This window comes from Desmodus rotundus, chromosome 8 (genome assembly GCF_022682495.2).
Source record: "Desmodus rotundus isolate HL8 chromosome 8, HLdesRot8A.1, whole genome shotgun sequence".
Classification (NCBI taxonomy): domain Eukaryota; kingdom Metazoa; phylum Chordata; class Mammalia; order Chiroptera; family Phyllostomidae; genus Desmodus; species Desmodus rotundus.
The window spans coordinates 321,253-343,950 of NC_071394.1; the positions used below are offsets into that span (position 1 = coordinate 321,253).

Here is a 22,698-nt window from a genome sequence, read left to right on the forward strand (position 1 = left end):
GCCCCAGCCATGCTGAGAGTCCACAATGTTTATTGGACGACCCACCAAGGGTTGTGTCCCCTTGGGCACCACCCTGATGGCCAGTCAGCCCCCTCCTACCCCCAGAAGCAAGGCTGGGGGGAATGGAGCTGCTCGGAGTAGCCTTTCCTGTCCCTTTTCTGGTCCCACCTCCTCTGGCCCTCTGTCCATCCGTCCATCTATCCATCACCATCTGTCACCTCCTCTCCTGGCTCCAGGGTTGGGGGAGGGAGAACTTAATGGCGGCTCCAGCCTGAAGCCCTGTCCTCAACTGTCAGGGAAGGAGGTAGCACCTTTTTCCAGAAAGGGCACAGGGAGCAGAATCCTACCTGGGTTTGGTGGTGTTGTGGGGAAGGTAACAGTAAAGGAATGGACCACATCTTAATGCCGAGCTGATTTTTGGTGGCGGGATGGTGACATCGTGACGCAGGCCAGTAGGCCAGGGCAGGCTGCTCTGGGGTCCCCTGCTGTGTGGGCAGCTGATAGCAGCAAATGGTGATAAGGAGGGAGCGGGACCTGGGCCCAGGGGCGGGCATTTGTTCCTCCTCCAGCCCCCACGCGGAACACTTACCGCCAGGAGGGGCTGAGGGGACAACTGTGGGAGTTTGGGGGCCAGTGAGTCCCCAGAGATCAAGGAGGTTGTGGGGGACAGGGGCTTTGCTGCCTCTGCCAGCAGAGGCCCAACCCCAGACTAGAAGAGCAAGTTCCCTGGGGGTGCACGAGCTGAGCTGGAGCCACTGTCGGGGCTGGGGCTTGGAGGGCTGCCCGGGGACGGTGTTGGGGTGCAGGGAGTCCCAGTGAATGGTGTGTCGGTACTGAGGGAGGAGGGCGTCCCAGAGCGCGGGGCCCTGCGGCGCCGAGCTGGCCCCAGCTCCACTTGGCCCACTCGCTCAGCGAACTTGAGCGAGCACACGGTCTCCCCGAGGTCCTCGGGCCGCGTGGAGATCTGCCGGGGAGCGGCGCGGGTGAGCGGCGCCTGCATGCAAACCACTCTGCCCCGCCCTGCGCCCGCCCCACGCCTGCGCCGGGCGCCCACCTGCAGCAGCAGCACCACTGTGGCGCCGGAACCGAGCGCGGGCTGAAGCAGGCGCGTGAGCTGCGAGTCACGGAAGGGCACGTGTGGCCGGCGGGCCCGCAGCGCGGCCATCACGCCTCCCAGCGCCAGTAGCGACCGGTTGATGGTTCGGGCCTCCCGCAAACGCTGGGCGTCCTCAGGGTCTCCCCGCGCCCTGCAGGCGGCCCCCGCCTTCCAGGCACGCTCGGATCCCGCCAGGTCTACCAAATGCAGCGTGCCTGCAGAGGCGAGCGAGCCTACGTAGAGGGAACTCCAATCTCCCGTGTGGTGAGGCCCCTCGCAGAGCAGGGCGCCGGCCGGCGAGGTACCTGCGGTGCCTGAACCGCGCGTTGGGGACGCTGCTCGCAGCGTCAGCGTAACCAGGGCGTGCGAGCGCGAGCTGTGCTGGTTCATGGCGGTGGCGGCGGTCGCCCGGTTGCTCCTCCCCAGGCTCAGCATCTGGAGGATGCAGGACAAGGCTTGGCTTGCTGTAGGGACCACACCTCCAGGTGTGAGCACAGGCAGGGCTTTGGAAGGCCACGCGGCCCCTGGGTAGCCTTACCTGGTTCAGTGTCTCTAGGTTGGGGACGTCCCAGTACGTGAGGCCGGCCACTTGGAGTCCCCCCTGGCCTGCGGGGCCCTGCCTCACAACCAAGCGCTGGGGAGGCCCTGGGGCTAGAAGGTCCCTGGTGAAAAAGGTGAGGGCTTGGTTCAGGGGTTCTTGGCTTGAGGGGGAAGGGAGGCGGTGGCCCAGTAGGAGGCAGCCAGGGCGCAGCCCTGACCTGACAGCCTCGTTGTAGATCTCCACCATGCTGAGGGTCACGCAGTGCTGCCCTCCCGTCCTCATCTCCCGGAACAGTGACTGCAGCGCCCTAGGAGCTATGCCAGGATCCTCAGGTGGGCCCTGGGGATGGGGGGGTGCCACATTGGGCTCACATCCCAGCACGTGGCCCCAGAGCCACCCAGAGTTCTCCCCTCCCTTCCCACCTCCATGCTGTAGGTCTTCCCGGTCCCCGTCTGACCATAGGTGAAAATGCAGACACTGTAGCCTCGGAGGCAGGACAGCACAGTGGGCTCCAGCTCCCTGAAGACCTAGGGGAGTGGGGGGAGGGGTCTTGAGCCCCTGGCCTGGGGCAAGGTGTGAGTGAAGCTTGATTCCCCTGGGAGGATGGTGGGGGAGGGGGGGGCAGGCCACAGGAAGGGTGGGTCTCCTGGCCAGCAGAGGAGGCTCCCAGAAGTTGTCACTTGTAAGAATTTTCCAGGCAAAGGGAAGGCCGTGACAGGAAGAGGGAACAGACATGCAGACTATTGGAGTCCTGGCCACCATTTGGGAGGCCAAGGGGATTAGCAGTCAAGAGCCCGGGCAATGGACTCACTGCTCGGTTCAAAGCTGAGGTGCACGATAGCCGCTGCTCCCCCGCGTGGGAGGCGGGGGCTATGCAGCACCTGTTGTGTGGGTTTGGGGGCCACGTGTGCCCAGAGGGCGACACTGGTGCTAGGCACACAAAGGGCAACTCCAGAAAGGCCCCGTGGGTGGGGTGTGGAGGACGGTGACCAACCAGGACTGCTGGGACCTGGGCCCATGGAGGGGGCAGGGGGGCAGGGGAGGGGCAGGGGGGCTGGGGCTTGTATCCCCGCAGCAGCTGCAGCAACAGCAACAGCAACAGCAACAGCAGCAGCAACAGAGTGGCAGCGTGGCCAGCTCCCTTGCACAGGCGGCTGGTAACGGGACCAAATGTTAGTTCTGCTGGAGGCGTTGGCTGCCAGCCATGGGGGCAGAATCCAGAACTGCAGTTGGGCCCCTGAAATTCCATGACTGGAAGGAAGCCCTGGGGGTGACAGTGGTGCCCTTGCAGATGTGCAGAACAGTGACAGGCACCTTCCATTCTTTCATTTGGTTATGTCATGTCGGAGGGCCCCGTCCAGTACCGGGGGCCTGGGCAGGGCTCACGGTGGGGCTGAGGCCTGGGGAGTGTGTCAGATAGAGAGGTAGGTGGGAAACAGCTGTAGGATCCCAGAAAGTGGGGGCAGGGAGACCTGGCCACCCTTTGAGGCCGACAGGGGTCTGAGCACTGCCCCTGGCCTAATTCCCTCCTGGGTCTCCCTCCATTTCCTGAGCTGTGGCAGCTCTACCAGCAAAATTTGTGTGTAACAGATGGTGTATGTGAAGCAAGGTGGTGGTAGGCTGGGTTAAGCCTCCGCTTTTCCACTGGGTCCAGCAGGAAAGGAGGGCAGCACCAGCACAGGGCAGTGGAGACTGCTGAGGCTGTGGCTCTAGGCTGGCCTGCTCGCTAGCACCCTGCTCTGTACCCTTGGCCACAAACAAGGAAAGGTGCCTTTTCCCACAGTGGCCAGAGTCTGGGCCCTGCAGCCAGTGACGCCTGGGGGACGGTCCCAGCACTGTCCCACCGCAGCAGCACCAAGCTGTGCTCCACAGCCAGTTCTGCGTGAGCAGTGCCCCCATCACCTCACACAGTTCATGTTCCTTAGTTTCCCGGTAGAAAATTATTCTTGAAAATGTTAACCTTCCTGTCTAAACCAGATGTTTCCCTTGGGCAGAGCTTGGGAGGAGGGGCTGGACACAGAGGGAAACCCCTGGAAGGAACAGTGGAGCCCAGCTCGGCTGCCAGTCCTGCGTCCGCTTCCTTCCCCTTCCCTGCTGGAATCTACCCAGTCTTGTTCCTGGGAGGGCGAAAGGGCAGGGAAGGGGACCAGAGCCCCTGGGGACTCCTGGGGCCTCTGAGGGAGGCCAACACAGGTGTAAAGGTGGAGCTTCACCTCCTCCTGGCTGGCATCTGGAGGGAACACCCAGTCCAGGCGGAATCGACGCTGGTGCCCTCGATAGCAGGTGGTGACCGTGCCACCTGGGCCGGGCTCCGAGCTCACCAGGCTGGAGGGTGTCCCTGGCCGCAGACGACACAGCACACGGATATTTCCTGGGATGGAGATCAGGTCACTGGGCTGCCTCCCAAGCCCTGAGGCACGGAGAGGCTCCAGTTGCTCTAGTCTGCGGGCCCCACTCCTCCGCTCCCCAAGCGGCCATACCCTTGAGCTCCAGTAGCCGCTCTGGGCATCCAGTTGGGGGCCCCAGCTGCTCCTCAGGGAGCTGAGTCCCAGCCCCACTGGCTGACAGTGCCCCCAGGGCCCAGGATACCTGGGGGAATAAAGATGTGAGCAAGCCAGCCAGTGCGGGCAGCCAAGTAGCTAGGGTGGGGTGCTAAGGGCAAAATGGAGCCATCATGTGGCCACCAGCTGTGGTAATCCACAACTTTCAGGGGCTTAGGGCGCCTGGGGGTACAATTCAGTGGGCTTGGGATGGAGCCCACGAATCAGGGGGACCATGGACAGGGATGTCATCTGTCTCCTCTGGGCTTCTTGACAATCCTGTCGGGGATTCACTGTCACCTTCATTTGCACAGGACAAAAATGAGACCCAGAAGTGAGATCACACCCTGGATCACAGGAGCTGTCCTGGTTCCAGAGCCTACCACCTCCATTAGAGCAGGCAGCTCCCTAGGGGTGGGACAGGAGAAAGGGGTTCCCCAAGGGAAGAACAGTGACCAGGCTGACCCAGGAGCACCCACTGCAGAGGGAGCAGCTGGTCCTGACCTGGCCCCGGGCCTCGCTCAGTGAACCCTGACAGCTCTGGGTAAAGGTGCTGACCAGGCCTCGGAGGTCCCCACAGCCCTGACGGAGGCTGGCCATGCGTGCCCGAAGTCCTGGTGAGGGAAGGTGCTTGTGAGAGAAAGCCTAGACTCCGTGGGCTTCCCAGGAGCCCGCTGTCCCAGACCTTACCTGCCAGCTGCCCGTGCACCTGCTGCAGCTCCCTTCTGCAGCTCTGCTCCGTCTCCTGCTGGAGCTGCTGGAGGGCCCCCTGAAGGCCCTGTAGCTGTACCTCCTGGACCCCCAGCTGCCCCACCCCACCCCTGTCACTGAGGAAATAGGCACTTACCAGGCCCTGCCTCAGACATCCCCTTCCCAGTGTTCCCAGTCTTCCCAGCCCCTGGGCCCAGTACCCACCTGGACTCGGAGAGCTTCTGTGGCATCCTGGGCCTCCTGAAGCTGGCCCTGGAGCTCCACCAGTGCCTCTGCCTCCTCCTGCAGGAGGGGTGGGAGCCACGTGAACCGTGGAGCCAGGAGGAAACTTGAGGAGGGGCGTTCTAACAGCCCCATTTCACGTGAGGGGAAGTCAGGTCAAGAGAGCCAGTCATGAATCCATACAGAGTTTTTCCCCAAGTCCTTTGCTCGCCTGGGGTCAGTCACTTGGAGGAGCTGGGGGCGGGGGGGCGGAGGGGAGGTTGTGAGGAGGTTGTTCTCCCACGAGCATCAGCCTCCTTGATGGCCCGGGGCCTGTCCGAAGTACTAGCCCTGGCCCTGGCAAGTCAGAGAGCCCCCTGCCTCTGTTCCAGGGCACCAGGTCCTGAGGGAGACTAGGTGTGCAGGAAAGCCAGGCTGCAGAGGACAGCAGCAGCTAAGGAGAATACCTGGGGGGCCCTGGTATGGGGGCCAGGACCCCAGTGCCTCAGAAGGTCCTGAGTGAGGATCAGACTCTGTTTCAGGGCCTCGTTCTCCAGGGTTAGATGCTGAACCCTTTTCTCGGAATCTGTCGCCCCCTGGAGGAGAGGAAGTCCTTTGGACTCACGGGAAAGCCTTGGCCCCTCTCCCCTCCCCTGCATGTGCACAGCCAGACAGCTCACCACTCCCAGGTGCAGTTGGCCCATCCCATCCTGTAGATCCAGCTGTTGCTTCAGCTCCTCCAGCTGGCATGGAGGAAGGGGGTCAGAGTGGCACACCTCCTTCCAGCCTCCCCAGTGCCCACCACGTCCTAGGCCCCTCACCTGTCCAAGGAGGAGCTGTTCCAGCCGCTGCCAAGCCCTCTGATCCTCCTCCAACTGTGGGGTCTGCTGCCCCTGGGCCTCACCCCTCAATGAAAAGGAAGGGCTTTCTTCTGGGGATGTGGGTCCTGGGGTGGGGTGTACCCAGTTAGGACTAACTGAGGTTTCTGCCCTGAAGGGGAGGCACTTCTGGGAGGCTTCACTGCACGCACACACTCTCTTTTCAACTCACTGCTTCTTACGCACCAGCCGGAGTAGGGGGCTGCACCCCCGAGGTTGGCTGAACTCCCTGGGGCAGGGCCTGCCTCCCCCTGGGGCTCCGAATCCATGCCAGGAGGGCCAAGAGCTGACCAGTCACAGTCAACAGTGGGGGGACATCACCAGGCTGTAAAGGAGAGAAGAATAAGAATGCAGGAGACTGAGAGGGTCCGGGGTGTGGAGGTCAGTACTGGGGAGAAAGGACAGGTTGCTAGAGAAAGACCCTTGGCCCGCTCACCCATCAGCCCGGCTCACCTTGCTCAGATCCGGAGGATAGCCGCAGCTCTCTTCCGCCCCCAGCTGGACTGAGAGGAACTCAGCAAGGCGCACGAGAGCCTCCTCCAGGGAGACCTCGGCTGGGCGGCCCTCGGCTCCCCCTCCCGGCCCATCTTCTGACTCCGAGCGGCCTGCGAGACCAGAGAGTGGGAGGGGAAGTCGTACTGGGTCACGTGGTGGAGGGTAGGCGGCCGCCAGATGGCACCTGTCGGGTCTCGCTCCCAATGAGGTCACAGACACCTCCCCCTCTCTCGGACGGCGGGGTTCTCTTCTGGCCCCGGGGACGCAGCGCTCGGGACACACGATAGCACCTACCGACCAGGCCTGTCAGCTCGGTCCAGAGTTCTGCAGGGGGCTGGTCGGGGCTGCGGCTACCCTCGGGTTTGCAGCTGGCAGTCTAGGAAGGGAGCACGGGAAGCGCCTGAGGAGAGGCCGGCAGCGTCCCTCTGGGGCTGAGGTCTCTGATGGCAACACCAGGGATCCTCGGCACAGTCTTCTCCGCGGCGCCAGCCCTGAAGACCTACGCTGCGCGGGCCTGCACAAGCCGCCCCCGCTCACCTGGTTGGGATCCTTGGGGTCGGCGGTCGCCTTGGCCCCGACATCCCTGCGGAAGAGGCTGTAGAAAATGTAGATGAGCAGCGAGTAGAAGGCGTACATGGGAGCGCGGGGCGGCAGAGGGCCCGGCTTCGCGCCGCCCCGCGTCCCCGCGCCCGGACTCCGCGCCCGCTCGCCTGCCCGCAGTAGAGCTGGTGCGCATGCTCGGGATGGCCGCCCCCACGGCCCAGCTCCTGCGGGTGGAGGACGCGCGCCGGAGGAAAGAGGTGCAGAGACAGGTGTCCCCGGGCCCACACCAGGACATTTGCCCTGCGCCCCCACCCCTATTTCTCGGAGACCCCAGGCTGAGATCGCCCACGACCCCGCACCTCCTTTCCACGGAATCCTTGCCTGCTCTCCGAGCAGGCCCCCACTGCTCTCGCCCCTTAGAGCCATCAGCCCACCTGCATCCAGCCTCCCCTCCCTATACAGCCCCGCCCCCGTTCTCTTTCAGCCACACCCATCACATCCTCCTACCGCCCCTTCCCTCCTAGCACAGCCCCTCCCAGAAACCTGCCCTTGACAACCACGCCCCGCCCCTCTCCTCACAGCCCCACCCACCATTTCCAGCCGTAGCCCGCTCCCTTGTAGCGCGCTCCCCCTCTCACAGCCCCTCCCCTCTCTTCCCTACTCCTCCCTCAGATCCTTCGCCCAGCCCGCAGACCCTCTTCAGGGCCCTCCCCTCACCACAGATCCCTCCAAATCACTGGGTAATAACACCCTATTTTCCAGCCCCGCCCTCCTCTCGACCCGTCGGCTCAGCCCTCTTCTCCCCGGTCCCGCCCCCGACGCTCTAGCCTCAGCTCTTCTCGTTGGTTCGAGCCTCCACTGGCTGGGCGCTGAAGGCGGGGCAGCCACGGGCGGGCGGTGCGGTGGACAAGTTCCGGCCTCCCGCTTTACGTTGCGTTGGGGTCGCCCCGGACGGCCTGTGCTGTCGCATCTTCGAGGCTGAGTTCGGAAAACGACGCCTTCCAGAGCGCAGGGACCAGGCCGAGTGGGCCTGCGCACGTCCCACGCCGATCTCCCCCAGGCCCGGCGCCCCCACTTGGGTTCCAGGGCTCACTCCCGCCTAGCACAGGCCCGCCTTTGTCTTCTCTTTTCTTTCCCCCGCCAAAATTAGTTTTTCTTCCCCACAGTAGTATCCAGCGACCTCATAGCTCCAGGAAGTTTCTGATGAACCTATCCCAACATTCAGAAATGGGGCTCTGGAAACTGGGAGTTCTGGAGAGCCACCCTTAGAGCTCCCGGTCGCCGGCTTCTGAGTTCCTTCGTCCTCTCCAAAGTTGAGGAGCCCCGTCCTGTCTCCTCAAACTCACTACCGTCCTAGGTGTCATGGCACCCAAGCCGTGGGTTGAGTGGAGCATGGCCCTGTCCCACCTGGCACTGGGAGTGGTGTCTCTGCATGCAGCTTTGAGCACTGCCCAGGTGAGTACACGGGCTGGATAGGGGAGGATCCATTCCCAAACCCCAAGGACCTATCCAGGTCCCTGGATCAGGGAGGGTGGTGGGAGGTGAGTGTAGGGGTCAGGCTTCCATGAGACCCCTAAACCTTTCCCTGTTTAAAGTAAGGTCCTGGCCTCTTTTTTTCCCCACATCTCCCCTCCCTGTGTTGACAGGCAAGTCGAGGGGCTGCTGCTGGTTTCCTGCTCCAGGCGTTGGCTGCTGCCACCATGCTGGCCTCAGGGCAGGGCACAGATGAAGACTGTCTTACTGGAGCCTGGGTGGCCACTGTCATTGGCCTACCCCTTCTGGCCTTCGATTTCCACTGGGTGAATGGGGATCGCTCCTCCGCAAACCTGCTCTTGGGAGGAGGCATGGTTCTGGCAGTGGCTGGTGACCACCTTGGCACGGAGGGCCGTTCTGTGGCTGGTCAGGCGGTGGTGCTCGTGGTGGCAGTAACCATTCTCATTGTGGCCGTTTTCACAGCCAACACTTACGGAATGTGGGGGGGCTTGATGCTGGGTGCTGCAGGCCTCCTGAGCCGGCTAGAGCAGGACAAACTGCTGTTGCTGCCAAAGGAGGATGTCTGTCGCTGGGTCCTGGCTGCAGGGAGCTGGGCCTACCATCGGGCCTTGCACACACAGCGCCTGCAGTGGGAGTGATATTTGGAGACTGCAAGGCAGGTGACCGGGTTACCACTTCCCCTCCTGGAGCCTCCTTCACTAGAGATAGATCTCCTATTTCCCAAAGTAGGCTGCTGCAAGATGACTGGTGAGGGGGAGAGTCTGGGCACCGTCCTTTCTGTGGTGGAGTATGGGGACCTGCCTAGACCAGAATGAAGGGGGTGGGGTCCAGGCACATTCTGAAGCCTGATACCGGGCAGGCTATGGTTGTGGGTTCAGATAGAGGCTTAGTCTCCAATAAACCTTAGGGATTCAGCAAGAATATGGGATCTGCCCATTCTTGAGAGGGATTGAGCTTTCTAAGGTTCCCAGGTCAGCAATTGGATTCCCTGAGCAAAAGAAAGGGATGTACTGGCAGCAGTCTGGGGCCTCACCCAGCCTGTCCTCCTGCTGGCCCCTGGACTAAGAAGACATAATCCTGGGAGCTTGCTCTTCTGGGACATGGTGGAGTTCTGAACACACTTGTACAGCCCAGCAAGAGGCCCTCTGGAACAGTGACCTTCACGGGCTGCTGGCTGGGGTGGGGACAAGGGAGGCTTGTACCACAGCTGTTCCCGGAAACGCCCATCCCCTTACCAGAGCTGGCTCGCCCTCTGCCTGTTTGTCTTCCAGCCTATGCAAGGCAAGTCCTGATCTTCTAAGACACCCACTTTCCTCAATGCACCCCTCTTCAGCTACCTACCCCAGGGTTAGGAAACGAGATTGGGCAGAGCAGTGAGTTAGAGTCGGGGCCCCGACTGCTTCCTCGGGGAGCCCCTCTGCTTGCGTAGAACTCTAAGCACAGATGGTCCCACACAGTAGGGAGATGGATGGCCGCGGGGCTTCTCGTTCCCGTCAACCCTGTGCACTCAAGCTTGAATGTGGAGAGACAATGACTCGGGTACATCCCGACGTGAGGGTCCTCGGTTGCTCTTTGCGTCCCTGGGCCCTGCGCTGGCCACCCATCGGAAGCGCGGCACTAGTTCCTAGTGTTCCAGGTGCGCCCTCTGAGGGTCGCCCTAGGCCCCGCCCCCAGCCTGCCCACTTTCTGCACGGGCAGGCCCTCACGCGTCGATTGGCTCTGTCCGCACTACCGTCTAGCCCCAAGCGGGGCTCCCATTGGTCCGAGAGTGTCCCGTGACCGAGGAGACCCAGGGGGGCGGTGGGGGTGGGGAAGAGCGCAGCAAAAACAAAGATGGCGGCCGCCCTGGGGTCGGTGGCCGCGGCTGCTGCGAGGTGGCGCGTGGGCCAGGCTCCCTGAGGCAGCGACACAGGGAGTGGGGTTGCAGGGTCGCGGCGGCGGCGAGGGTGCGGTGGCAGCGCGCGGCGCTTCTAACCTCTAGCCGCGGGAGCGCGCCCGCACCCGCCCGCCGGGCCGGCCGGCAGCGATGTCCGGCGCAGAGGAGGCCGGCGGAGGCGGTCCGGCTACGGGGTCTGCCGGCGCCGTGCCCGCTGGGGCCGGACCCGGGGCGGCCGCGGGGCCGGCGGCGGCGGCGGCGCTGGGCGAAGCGGCAGGGCCTGGGCTCCCGGACGAGGCGGGCCTGGCCGGCGCCCGGCAGCTACAGGAGGCAGCCGGCGACCCCGACGCACCGCCCAAGAAGCGGCTGCGGGCGGCCGAGGCAGCCGAGGCGGCGGCGGCGGGCAGCGGGAAGCTGGAGGAGCGGCTCTACTCGGTTCTGTGCTGCACCGTCTGCCTGGACTTGCCCAAGGCCTCCGTGTACCAGGTAGGGCCGCCGGCCCGATTCGGCCGGCGCCCCGGGCACCGCGTCTCCTTCAAGGCCAGGCCTGAGCCCCGGGGCCCAGCGGTCGGGACTCCGGCGTCTCTTCGGAAGCTCTTCATTCTTCTCTCAGGATTTTATTTCCTGCTCCGAATCCCTTTCTGACTTGTTCCGACTCCCCTTATTTCACGATTTGAATCTACTATTTCCTACCTAGATGCTGCTTCTCTTTTCAGCTCCCCGTATTGCCCCTTCTGCACTGCCCGGCCCACCCTCCCAAGCTGACACCAGAGAAAGCAGGTGACAGATGCCCATGCCCCTCCCCCACTTCAGAGCTTGCTTCCCGCATTCTTGAGCTACCTCTTCACTCAAGGGCTCCTCTGTTCTTTTAGCTGCCACCCTGTACACTGCAAACCTGTCCTCAGGCTCTCTCTGTTTTCCTCCTCCCTCATGAGTGGAAGAACCCCCTTGGCCCTCTTTCTTTCTGGAAGAGCACTGAGAAGGGAAGGGATCGCCTCTCTTCCTTCCCTTCCTCCTCCCTTCCCCTCATTCCTGGGCTGGATGAACCACCTGCATCAAGCCCCACAGTCTGGGTCCCCCAGTCTGACCCTGCACCTTGTGGACATGCTGTGCTTCAGGGGTGGCTCCCCAGCCCAGCCTGCCTCGCCCACACCAGGCCTGGCTTCCTAGGCTCCAGGAGGTCTGTCCACCCTGCTCTCAGCGGGGCTGTTGTCAGAGTCCTTAAGCAGTTCAGGGCCGTTCTTAAGGAGACCTGGCCCAGGTGGTTCTTAACCACGTACCACGAAGCAGCAGGGACCACACCCTGGCCCCAGAGTTCGTCCACCTCAACCCCCTCACCTCTCCACCCCATCACCTCTGAGTCCCTGTGCGGAATGAAACAGGTTTTTTGTCACTTCCCTTTGCACTACAGGTACTGGGCTTAGCTGATAGGGCCTTGTCCCCCTGCTTCTCCTCAGACTGGAGGCTGTGGACGAGAGAACCATTTTTGTAGTAAGCCATGCGGGGTTAGTCTTGGTTGCCATTTCCCCAGCATCTGGATCTCCAGATCCTTTCTGCTGTGCTAGGAGGTTGCTTGGGAGGACCATGGCATGCCAGTGATGGGAAGAAAAGCCATTGGTGAGGAAGTGGGTCCAGGTCTCCACCCAGCCTCCTGGACTTTGTGAAGCTCCTAGCCGGAGGCCGGAGGTTGGGAATGCCGCAGGCGTTGTGGCCTGGGGCCAACTGGGGGAGCATGTCTCACAACCCCTCAGCCTTGGGGGTGCTCCTCAGGACTTGTCCTCTCTCTGGCCCCTTTTGCCTTGCCCAGGATCTTCTGGGAGAACTTCCCAAAGGGAGAACTCCTTGGGCCTCGAGTGAGAGCCCAGGAAGCCAAGACAATGGGTGGAGCACCCCAGGGGAATTTGAGGGTCTCCTCATCTTCCTTCCAGTGAATGGGTTGGAGCTGGACCTGGCATGATGACAGGCCACAGGGTGCTGGCTGCTGGTCCACTTAGCACAGAAAGCTGCAGCTCTGCCTGTGGCCAGGGATGCTGGGGACCAGGCCTCCAAGCCTGGCTGGTTCCAATTGGCCTGCAGTGCTGAGAGCTGAGCAGCTGTGAAGGGCAGTGAAGGGGCTGGAGCGGCACTGACCAAGGCCTAGTGGGCTCTGCCTGTGGCTTCCCTGAGAATGTGTTCGCAGAGCAAGGAGAGCCCACGGGCGCTGGGCTCCATTTCTGGCACTGGACCCCACGCAAGCCCCATTCTTCCCAGCGACACTTGGGCCTGGTTGGGATGGTTTTCTTCTCATCACAAGAGGCCTTGAGAAAGCCCGAGCATGAGGGATCAGTGGGAGAGCCCTTGGCTCTAGAGGGGCTGATGGAAGCCCTGCCCTGGTCAGAACTCACTGTGGCTGCTGGAGGATCTGCCATGGGGGTGTGAGCTCAGAGCAGGGCTGGTGCTGGAGCTGGGGTGGTAGGGGCCTGAGAGAGCGGTGGGGGAAGAAGGGAAGGCTTCTTGGTGGCTTGCTGCTGTATGCAGGGTCCCATTTCACCCCCACAGTGAGCCTGCATGGGGCTACTGAGGGCGGGAGTCCAGATGGGCCTGGTCAGCACCAGTACTGGGTCTGCACTTGAGAGGGTCTGGGTTCCACATGTTGCCTTGAAACGCTGGGTCTAGAGTCATTGCTGGCCACCATCTGTGGGCCTGGACTCAGCCTCTCCCCTTTGCTCGCCTTCGCTGGGCAGCCGTGTTGACTGGCCATTGGCAGTGGGCTAGTTTGGACCACATTTGCCTGACCCCCTGCAGACCCATGGCTGGGGCGGGCAGCAGCCAGGCTGTGCCTCTGAGGGCTGTCTCGGACGGCGTCCCTGTGTGCTGCACCTGGCACTGGGGCATGGGGACAACTCCATGAGCCTCACATTGGCTGGGTGCTTGGTCACTCAAGAGCTTGCACTCTGGCCACCAGACCCCACCCACCTCTGTTTTACCAGGGAAGCCTCGATGGCCAGAGCTCGCCTTGGGCAGACATGAGTTGATCAGGTGGAGTTGTCCACCTGCTCTCGAATCTGAGCCCTCGGCCCCACAGGGCTGGCTCTCCTGGCACATCACGCCACATGCCTGGGTGGGGAGACTTGCTCAGGCCTCAGACCACAGACAGCAGTGAGGCACACGGCTTTCTCATCGTGGCCTGCGTCAGGTCAGGTCAAGGCCAGAGCAGGTACAGCAGGTGCTGGCTTTGATGTTCTCATTGTGTGGGTGTTAGGTGTGTCCTTGGTGACTGGCCTGACAAGGTATGTGGTCACCTTCCAGAGTTGTAGGCAGGCACCTGGCGTGGGGGGCAGCAGGGCTGCAGGAGCTGCTCCACGTGGCAGTGGACGGCCAGAAACTCCAGCCAGTACTTGCTCTGGATGCAGCCGTGTGGTCACAGCCGCAGGACCCTCTGCCCAAAGGGTACCTTCTCTGGGCCAAACAGCCTTGGAGGTGCCTGGGGCATGGTAGCTGAGGCCTGATCCCTGACCTCCCTTCTGGGTCTTCTCCGTCTGGTCCTGCTGAGTTCAGCTGAGGCCCTGAGCCTTGGGGTGGTTTCTGGAGGGAGGGGCCATACAGCTCTCCCCTCCTCACTGGCTGTCAGCCAGAGAAGTTCCCTGGGATTCTCATCAGGGAAACGGAGCCTCTGGGATGTGGACCCAACCGGCCCTCTGACCCCTGTGCCTCCGACTCCTGGCCTCAGACCTGGGCCTGCTCCTCCATCCTGTTGCTCCTGCACCCCTTCTACCTCAGTGCCCCTCCTGCTCATCCTCACTGGCCCTGCAGAGCAGCACCCCCTGTCAGGACTGCCCCCTCCCTGCTATAGGAGGCTGGGGCACTTGCACCTGTCTGTACTTTGTGACAAGTGGGTACATCCTGCTGTACCTCCCACCCCTAAGGCCTCCTGTCTCTGCCAGAACTTAGCTCAGGTCCTGGCCCAAGGGGCCTGTTACCTGATTGGCAGTCACATTAGGAAGGGGCCCAGAAGCAGGGTTGGCTCCCTCTCTGCCCAGGCATCGGCAGGTATGGCACAGGCTTCAGGCACAAGGCACACCTTCTCAGCAGCTGTCAGCAGGCCTGGGGCTGCAGGCGCTGTTTCAAGTGAGTCTCAGTAGGTGTGCCCTCCCCCATGGCCTGGGATCCTCCTCAGCTCCTGGGCTGTTCTCAGGCTGCAGATGGCTCATGCTTTGAGGTGAGAGAGGTGGCAGAGAGGAACTTTGAAGGCACACTTGCCTAGGTGTCTGAAGCCAGGGCAGAGAGAGGGGTTTTGGGCTCTGGCTAGATGGGAAGTTGGGTGTTCGTGGTGGTTCGTTGTTTGGATTAACTTGTGATCCAGGCAGCACTTATGTTCGGGGTTAAGAGCCTGACTCTCTGAGAGCAACAGGTTCCCACCTGAGTCCTGGCTGTCAGGGTGGCAGGACATCAGGAGCCACTGGCCCAGTGCTGCAAACCGTGCTTGGGATGTGGCTTTCATCAAAACAGCTCTGTCTCGCATGCTGCACGGTCCCTCCAAGGCCCCTTGATTGAAGAGGTGGAGGACACCTTGGGCTGAGCACGTGGGGTGCCTGAGGCCCTGCTGAGGGAGACCTGCAGCTGGGCTGAGTGGCACTTGTCCGTTTAGGGCCTTTGGCTGTGGCTGCTCCTGTAAGGCTGAATGCTGAGCCTTCCTCTAGAGGGAAAGAGTGTAGTGAGGGGAGGGGGGCAGCATTTCAGGCCACCGTGCACCGAAGGCGTGAAAGAGGGCCTAAAAGGCCTGTTGACCACAGGTGTGGTTCAGGGAAGTGGGGGGGGGGATTTTCTAGGACCTGCTTAAGACCCAAGTCCCAGGGTCAGGGCTCCTCATGAGTCCAGATGGTCCCCTCAGCCCCCTTGGCCCAGGCGGAGGCCCTGGCCTGTGCAGCCTTGATGCAGTGAGCTGCCCGTGGCCAGGCAGAGGGAGGGGCTGTCCCAGCTCTGCTGCATGATGACCAGTGTGTGTGGGGGGGGTGTTCTGCACCCACTGTGTGCTGGGGGCTGAGCCGCACAGCTTCTTCCACACGTGAGGAGGCCAGTCCTGTCCTGGTGCCTTTTGTGCCTGAGGACATGGAGGCCCAGAGAGGGAAGTGGCCGGCCCAAGGTCATGCTGCCACTGATCTCGGGCCAGGGTCTGAACCAGTGTCTGTCCTGGGAGGGCCTGGGGCCCTGGGCTGTGGGTCCCCTCTCCTTTCCCCTCCCTGCCACCAGGGACTTCCCAGTGAGTGGTGGGAAGGCAGCCCAGCCTGGGCACTGCAGGAGCTGCTTCTTGGGACACCCAGGATCTTGGGGGCTTTGCTGTAGTGTGTCAGGTGGAGCCCTTGGAACTTTCCTGGCTGGTACTGTCCATCAGAGGCTTGGCCTGTGGCCAGCACTGTGAAGAGCCCTCTGCGGCCTGGCTTCTGGGCCAAGTGCAGCCCAACCCATCTGGGTCTCTGCAACCCTGTAGCCTGGCCTGCCTGCAGAACTGGGGAGACCTGGGTGAGGGGGAGCATGGTGACTACCCTGCTGGAGTCACACCACCTGGGCTGGGTGTTGGCCGGGCCTGGGCCAGCTACCTGGTGTCCACCAGAGAGCGTCCCTTGGGTGGCAGCTAGTGACAGGCTGGCTGCATGTGGATGTGGGCTGGTCCCTTGGTAGGACCAGCAGCACTTGGAGCATCTGGCCGGCTTGCCATGTCCCACCCCACAGCTGAGGTGTTGGGGTGAAAGAGCACTGACCCCATGTCTTCCCCAGCAGAGCTGCCACATCACTTGAGCCTTGCTGGGTTTGGAGGCTCTGGGTGCTCTTATAGCCCCAATTCTTGGACCTAAGGAGAGTCCTGCCTGGAGGGGCCATGCTGGGAGCTAGGCCGATCACACCTGGCCACCTTGAGTGACCCCCAGAAGCTCCCAGGACTCCATCCTGAGTCTCCTTCTCAGGCCCGCACCCTGGGTGTGGGCCCCGCACCATGCTGTCTGCTCTGCCAGACTGCTCAGCAAGGGGGTCTGGGCTTTGAGTGGTGTGGGCCCCGGCCCCAGGGTCTCCACGTTGGCGTCCTCTTGGGCTTCACTGAGCCTGGGGCTTTGGGGCTCAGCCTGAAGTTTCTTACCGTGAACAAGTGGCCGGATGGTGTGTCACTTCCCTCCCTGCCTTTGGAGGCTGTCACAGTCCTCTTCCTGACGCTGTGGAGCGGCGGGGACTCCGGGCTCTGCTGGCTCAGGCCCCGAGATGGCAGCAGACTGTGTCACGTGCTCCCCTCCCCCATTTCCCCACTCACTGCCTCTCTGGGTCTCCCTGACCCCTGGAGGGTGGGCAGAACAGACTGCTTCTCCACCCTGCTCCTCTTGCAGGAGGGCCGCAGTGCCTCTTGACCACTCCAGGGACCAATGAGTGTCCAGAGCTGGAGCTGGCCAAGCCTGCTCCTCCAGCCTGAGCCCAGCTGGCTCCCCGTCATCTTACACGTTCTGATGTTTGGCCTGCCTTAGAATCAAGGGTCAACTGCAGGTAATCTGTGGTGTATGTGTGGACATGGATTCTGCAAAGGAGGCCTTTGTCCCCACCTTGGTGCCCCCACTGCCGGTCCTTAGCATGTAGGTCTCATCACTCCTCAGCTCGGGGTGCGTAGACCCCTGAAGCAATGGGGTGGCAGCTGGTGTTTGCCTGGGACCCCATGCATGTGGACAAGGTCTGGCAATGGCCCTGTGAACCTTTACTGCGCTGCCTCCCACTCTCAAAAGGGACCTGGACCTCAAGGGAAGCCTGTGGCCGGTGGCTTTCTGGTTTGCCGCAGCTGGCGCGCGTAGGCCAGCTGCTGCCTGCACCAGCCAGCCAGTGGCTGCCCCCAGTGCTGAGCTCAGCTGAGGACTCCATACTTCCCACAGTGTTCCCAAGGCATTGTGTGACCACCACACCTGCCCCTGCCCATCTGCCCCTGTCCCTGAGCCAGGCCTGGGGCGAACTATGTTTGCCCCAAGGGACACTCAGCTCAACTCTTTTTTGTTTGTTTAAGTGATTTTAAAGAGAAAAATATCCATTTGTTATTCCACCCATTTACGCATCATTGGTTGATTCTCGTATGCACCCTGACTGGGGATCAAACCCTCAACCTTGGCGTATCAGGACAACACTCTAACCAACTGAGCTACCGGCCAGAGTTCGGCTCCAGTCTTCACTCATGTGCCTCTTGGCTCCTGTGTGGGTCTCTCCTCCCCTGACGCTGAGCCCCTGGTGGGGGGCCCTCAGCCCACAGGCACTCTTGATGGTGCCAGGTGGGAGCTTGGGTGGTATGTGTGGTCTCAGTGAGAGATGAAGGACAGGAGCTGAGCTGGCGGCCTGCTGTCCACAGGCAGAGACTCCCAGCAGGGGGGGCAGGCTGGGGACAGGCCGTGTCTGGGCCTCTGATCTTCAGGTTCAGAAAGGGGCGGAGGCCTGGCTCTTCCTGACCCAGGCAGCAACGTGTCCACCCGCCTCTCTCCTCCCTGCCCCGTTCCCGCCTTCCCTTGGCATGTGCTGCCCATGGACCCTTGTCCCAGGCCAACTCGGTCTCCCCACCTGCACCGGCTCTGCCACAAAGTCTTGGGAAGGCCCCTGTGGGTAGCTGTCCTCACTGGGTGGGCGACAGCTGCCTTCTCACCTGTGCTGGTCGAGGAGGTGCAAGGGGAGGGACTGGCCCCCAGTGTGAGCTGCCCTTCTGAAGGCCAGGGAGAGGGCACACCAGCTGCGGTCCCAAGAGCAGTGTCTGCTGCCCCCTCAGCAGCTGCTGATCCGGCGCTGCTGCCATGCTCAGCCAAGAATCCAAGTTCCTGTGGGCATCCCGAATCAGGGCCTGTGGGCATTCGGGACTGTCTGCGACCCCTGGGACAGGAAAGGGCCAGGCTCCCAGCTGCACTGCGGCCAGTCGCCACCAGCAGGCCTGCCTCAGTGAAGAGGCGTCACCTCTGCAAGCTGCTGTGCGCCCTCGCCCCCCGCCCCCCCCCCCCGACAGCTCACACAGGCGCCCAACTCGCCGTGTCTGAGCAGGGCCCCCGGCAAGAGGCCTGTCCCTCCTTGAGTGGTGTCCCTCTCTGTGCTAAGCACCAGCAAGCCGGTGCCTCTGGTCACGGCAGCCCCCCTGCAGCGTGAGCCCCGCAGGGCAGCCCGGCCCAGCTCTGGCGGGCCAGCGGGCGGCGCGGGCGCATCCTGCAGGTCTGTGAGCTCCGTCTCCCTTTCCTTCTCCGCAGTGCACTAACGGTCACTTGATGTGCGCTGGCTGTTTTATCCACCTACTAGCAGATGCCCGGCTGAAGGAGGAGCAGGCCACATGCCCCAACTGCCGCTGTGAGATCAGTAAGAGCCTCTGTTGCCGAAACCTGGCCGTGGAGAAGGCTGTGAGCGAGCTGCCCTCTGAGTGTGGCTTCTGCCTGCGCCAGTTCCCCCGCTCCCTCCTGGAGAGGCACCAGAAGGAGGAATGCCAAGACAGGTAACCACCTGGGCTGGAGGCCCCTGATGCAGGCAGGCCCCAGCATGAAGCACACGCTGACTGGTCCTAGTTGCCTGGGTCTCAAGTTCTGTACACACAGCCCCTGGATGACCTTGCAGGGCTGGGCCAGTGTGAAGTTGCTCAGGGCCCAGGCCCTGCGGTGGGTTGGACATGGAGCCCACAGAGGGTCGGGGTCTTGTCTGCACATCACTTGTCTCTCTGGGGTTCTCTGGCTGTGTGGTAGCCTCTTAAAGGCTGTCCATGACGTCCCTGGGCCCAGGACAAAGTAGCCAGCTCAAGAGCTCTGGGACCTCAGTGTGAGGCTGCCTTGGCACCCCAGCTACGCTGCCATCCCTGGCAGCTGGGTCTAGGCCCTGAGCCTCACCTGGAGTAAAGCTGTGCAGGGTCCAGGACTATGGTCAGCAGCCAGTTTCCAAGCAGGACTGAGACCCCACAGCAGTGGGTGTGGCTGGCTGGTGCACTCACAGCTCGCACAGCTCCTCCCCTCCGCTCACACACTCTGGCCTCTCCCTGGGGGCAGCACACACTGAGTGTGTCCTTCAGGGAGTGGCTTTCGAAGTGAGCAGGGCTGAGCAGAGGTGTGGGGCACAGGCCGTGACCACGATGCCCTGCCCCCCAGGGTGACCCAGTGCAAGTACAAGCGAATCGGCTGCCCGTGGCATGGCCCCTTCCATGAGCTGACCGTGCACGAGGCCGCCTGTGCCCACCCCACCAAGACGGGCAACGAGCTGATGGAGATCCTAGACGAGATGGACCAGAGTCACCGCAAGGAGATGCAGCTCTACAACAGCATCTTCAGCCTGCTGAGCTTCGAGAAGATTGGCTACACAGGTGAGGCGCCCACCGCCCACAGCCTGCCACAGAGCCTGGGGGCCAGCAGCTAGGAGCCTGGGGAGCAGTGGGCTCTGGGCACTGGGCACAGGCTGTGCCAGGTGGCTGGGCTCTGGACAAGCTCCTGGTGAATGGGGGGACAGCTTGGGGGAGAAGATGGCCCAGAGGCTGAGCAGGGGAGGGGCTGGGGCAGGACCTCAGGGGCACCTGCATGGCTCTCACAGAGGCCCCTCCCGCCCATCTCCCCCACCCAGCCCAGCCCTGCCACCTCAGCAAGGTGGCATCATCACTGCATGGGGCCGCACAGCCTTAAGACAGTCTGAGCCAAAGGTGGGTGTGTCTTGGGGGGCCCAGGAGCCGGTGGCCGGCCCTGCAGAGCCAAGGGCAAGAAGAAATGTCGTCATTTTGGGTCCTGCCTGTGGGTGTGAGACTGCAGTGGCCACAGACCTCCTGAGGCCAGCGAGAAGATGCTCAGGGCCAGGGCTCCAGAACAAGCTGAGGGTGCCGAGCTCAAAATGCAGAGCTGGGAGTGGACACCCAGGGACAGGCAGGCTGGACTGCATCCAGGCCCACTGGATCACGTGGGCTCTCCTGGCCACTGCCTTTGGACATGCCGGGAGGAGGAGCTGGGCCAGAGCCTGGTCTAGACACTGAACAGCCAGAAGCACCTGCTGATGCTGAGGCCGTTCAGGGAGACTCCAGCCCTCCACTGCCCAACCCACGCCGGGGGCCGCCTCAGAGCACCGAGGGCTGTCACTGGCAGCCAGTCCCACCACGCTGCCTGGACTGGGCCTGGCTTAGTGTGAGCCTGCACAGGCCCGAGAGGCTGAGGGTCCCGGGGCTTGGTTAGTTACAGCCTCAGTCTCCCTCGTGGGTGCCATGGCACAAACAGTCCAGGCCAGGCCTCTGTGCCTGGGCGGCCAAGGCATCCTGTCTTGGACGTTGGCAGGGCAGGGAGCCCATCCACGCAGGAAGGACTGACCACCTCCGTGGAGGGACAAGCCAGCCTTGGGCGTGGGCCGTGCTGAGGACTGACAGCAGAGCCCAGCAGTGGGCCACACACCAGCGCTCGAATCTGGCCGGATGCCGTGCAGCGGCCTGCCTGCCTGCCAACTTTCTGGCAGCTGTGTATGGAACCAATAAAGTGCACTGTTCTCAGAACTGCATCCTGTCTGTGTGTCTGCTTACCCACGGCCCTGGGGCAGGCGGGGGGCCAGGGGGGAGGCCAGGGGGCGGGCTGGCCGCCCACTTCGCAGCCTCTGGACTCCCTGCCGCTAACGCGTGTCACTTCTGTTTGTAGTTCTTTGCCCAAAGCTTGTGTGTGCCTCCATTTGCCATAATTGCCTTTGGTTTGCCTTGTGACAAGTAGAGCACCTGTGTCCGCCTGGTAAGTTGCCTTCCTCCCCGGCTGAGCCTGTGTTCTCAGCTGGTGGGAAGGCGCCACCACTGTCCTGGCCCACCCTGACTGCCGACTCTTTCCGGCCTGTCTCCACAGAGGTCCAGTTCCGGCCGTACCGCACGGACGACTTCATCACGCGCCTGTACTACGAGACACCGCGGTTCACGGTGCTGAACCAGACGTGGGTCCTGAAGGCACGCGTGAACGACTCCGAGCGCAACCCCAACCTGTCCTGCAAGCGCACGCTGTCCTTCCAGCTGCTCCTCAAGAGCAAGGTCACGGCACCCCTGGAGTGCTCCTTCCTGCTGCTCAAGGGCCCCTATGATGACGTGAAGATCAGCCCCATCATCTACCACTTCGTCTTCACCAACGAAAGCAACGAGACGGACTACGTGCCACTGCCCATCGTGGACTCCGTGGAGTGCAACAAACTGCTGGCCGCCAAGAACATCAACCTGCGGCTCTTCCTGTTCCAGATTCAGAAGTAGGCGCCCCGGACGCTGCCCACACCTGCCCAGCCACGGCTTCGCAGTGCTGTCTGACCATTTTGGTGGAGGAGGAGGAGGAACAGATGCGAACACTGGGGAAGTCTGCATGCGTGTGCAAAGGTGTGAGCGCTCACCACCTCGCCCTCCGCCCCCGTCCAGGGCACCAAAGCTGGTCCAGGGACACCGTGAGGTGAACACAGCAGACCTGCTGGTCCCTGTCCCTCAGCAGGGCGCCCCACCTGCCCTGGGCCACACACAGCTCCTGGGCCAGGCTTACAGGGCACTGGCTTCAGACAGCGTATTTGATTGCAATTAAAAAGGCACCCTTGTTTCCTACTTTCTGTTTTGTTCAAGGGTAAGGCGTGGCTATGATTGGACAGTGTGGGAGCTGTGGTTTGGCCTGGGGATCAGAGCCTGCTCATCCTTCACTGTGCCCCCTGGGAGACACTTGGAGATGCTGCCCCCTCTATGAAGGGCCCCAGCAGGGGAATGGGCAGGATCAGGGGTCTTACAGCATCCTCAGCGCACCTCCCAGCTGCTCCAGGGAGACAGGACTTGGCCACCTGGGCTCAGCTGGTGTTTCGGAATGCAGGGTGAAATTCTGTCTCTTCCCAGGAAATAAATGAAACTCTTTACAGGCTCCTCTATAAGTTATGCAAATTTAGCAAGAGAGAATCTGTTTTCTGTGACCAGGCTGTGAGGAAAACTCCGGGGGCTGTTGGCAGTGGCTGAGCCTGGCTGGGTGAGGGTCGGAGTGGGCCAGCTGCCCCCATACTCTCAGGCACCAGCTGCTGGTCCTGCACTGGGGCCCCCTGGGGAGGTCAATGCCTGGGCAGCGTGGTTTCTCACTAGAGAGATGTGGTCCCTTCCCAGCCTCAGCTTTGCTGTTTTCTTCAAGGCCTCAGTGAATGTGCCCAGTAAGGGGGCCTCAGAGCAAAGGAGCCCTTTCTGGAGGACCCTGGGACCCTCAGAGCTACTGGAGAGCTCATCCCTGCCACCCTTTCTCTGGAGACATGGCTCTTCCATGATAGCTTTTCGTAGCTTCAGTACCAAAGAACTCTTTCCTTTGACCCTGGCCAGGCCCACCCCGTGCCTCAGAGCAGCCCCATTGCCCCGGCCCTGCAGG

At 62.4% G+C, this 22,698-nt stretch overlaps 2 protein-coding genes across 10 annotated transcripts; one reads left to right on the forward strand and one right to left on the reverse strand.

Moving 5' to 3' along the window:
* Window positions 1–13: 13 nt before the first annotated feature.
* On the reverse strand, window positions 14–7,468 carry KIFC2 (kinesin family member C2). Of its 7 annotated transcripts, none has more exons than XM_053930079.1 (19): window positions 7,365–7,467; window positions 7,000–7,229; window positions 6,757–6,838; window positions 6,421–6,572; window positions 6,154–6,292; window positions 5,911–6,035; window positions 5,770–5,832; window positions 5,557–5,685; window positions 5,093–5,170; window positions 4,868–4,982; window positions 4,682–4,791; window positions 4,478–4,585; window positions 4,118–4,226; window positions 3,851–4,008; window positions 2,060–2,164; window positions 1,855–1,976; window positions 1,635–1,758; window positions 1,055–1,531; window positions 14–964 (listed from the first exon to the last, which is right to left on the reverse strand). In XM_053930079.1, exons 1-19 carry the CDS (start codon window positions 7,429–7,431, stop codon window positions 710–712), a joined length of 2,748 nt encoding a protein of 915 aa, XP_053786054.1. In that variant the 5' UTR covers window positions 7,432–7,467; the 3' UTR covers window positions 14–709. The 7 variants fall into 7 exon arrangements, with proteins under 7 accessions (XP_053786054.1, XP_053786053.1, XP_053786057.1 ...); XM_053930078.2 differs by having other exon boundaries at window positions 14–1,311; window positions 1,402–1,531; window positions 7,365–7,466; XM_053930082.2 differs by lacking the exon at window positions 4,478–4,585 and having other exon boundaries at window positions 1,055–1,311; window positions 1,402–1,531; window positions 7,365–7,464.
* A 324-nt stretch (window positions 7,469–7,792) lies between these two features.
* ZFTRAF1 (zinc finger TRAF-type containing 1) lies at window positions 7,793–21,908 on the forward strand. Of its 3 annotated transcripts, none has more exons than XM_053930149.2 (4): window positions 7,833–8,460; window positions 18,595–18,833; window positions 19,474–19,685; window positions 21,181–21,908. In XM_053930149.2, exons 1-4 carry the CDS (start codon window positions 8,368–8,370, stop codon window positions 21,570–21,572), a joined length of 936 nt encoding a protein of 311 aa, XP_053786124.1. In that variant the 5' UTR covers window positions 7,833–8,367; the 3' UTR covers window positions 21,573–21,908. The 3 variants fall into 3 exon arrangements, with proteins under 3 accessions (XP_053786123.1, XP_053786124.1, XP_053786122.1); XM_053930147.2 differs by lacking the exon at window positions 7,833–8,460 and adding an exon at window positions 10,298–10,861; XM_053930148.2 differs by lacking the exons at window positions 18,595–18,833; window positions 19,474–19,685; window positions 21,181–21,908 and adding an exon at window positions 8,652–10,528 and having other exon boundaries at window positions 7,793–8,460.
* Window positions 21,909–22,698: the final 790 nt, after the last annotated feature.

Bases quoted from the DNA above. Each gene is read 5' to 3' on its own strand.
- KIFC2 (XM_053930077.1), bottom strand. From the start codon at position 7,431: ATGGCTCTAAGGGGCGAGAGCAGTGGGGGCCTGCTCGGAGAGCAGGCA. The intron at 5,833-5,910 runs GTGAGGGGCCTA...CCTCCATGCCAG, and splicing joins AACAGCTCCTCCTTGGACAG to CTGGAGGAGCTGAAGCAACA. The intron at 1,532-1,634 runs GTAAGGCTACCC...TGCATCCTCCAG, and splicing joins ACCTAGAGACACTGAACCAG to ATGCTGAGCCTGGGGAGGAG.
- ZFTRAF1 (XM_053930147.2), top strand. From the start codon at position 10,526: ATGTCCGGCGCAGAGGAGGCCGGCGGAGGCGGTCCGGCTACGGGGTCT. The intron at 18,834-19,473 runs GTAACCACCTGG...CCTGCCCCCCAG, and splicing joins AAGGAGGAATGCCAAGACAG to GGTGACCCAGTGCAAGTACA. The intron at 19,686-21,180 runs GTGAGGCGCCCA...CTGTCTCCACAG, and splicing joins CGAGAAGATTGGCTACACAG to AGGTCCAGTTCCGGCCGTAC.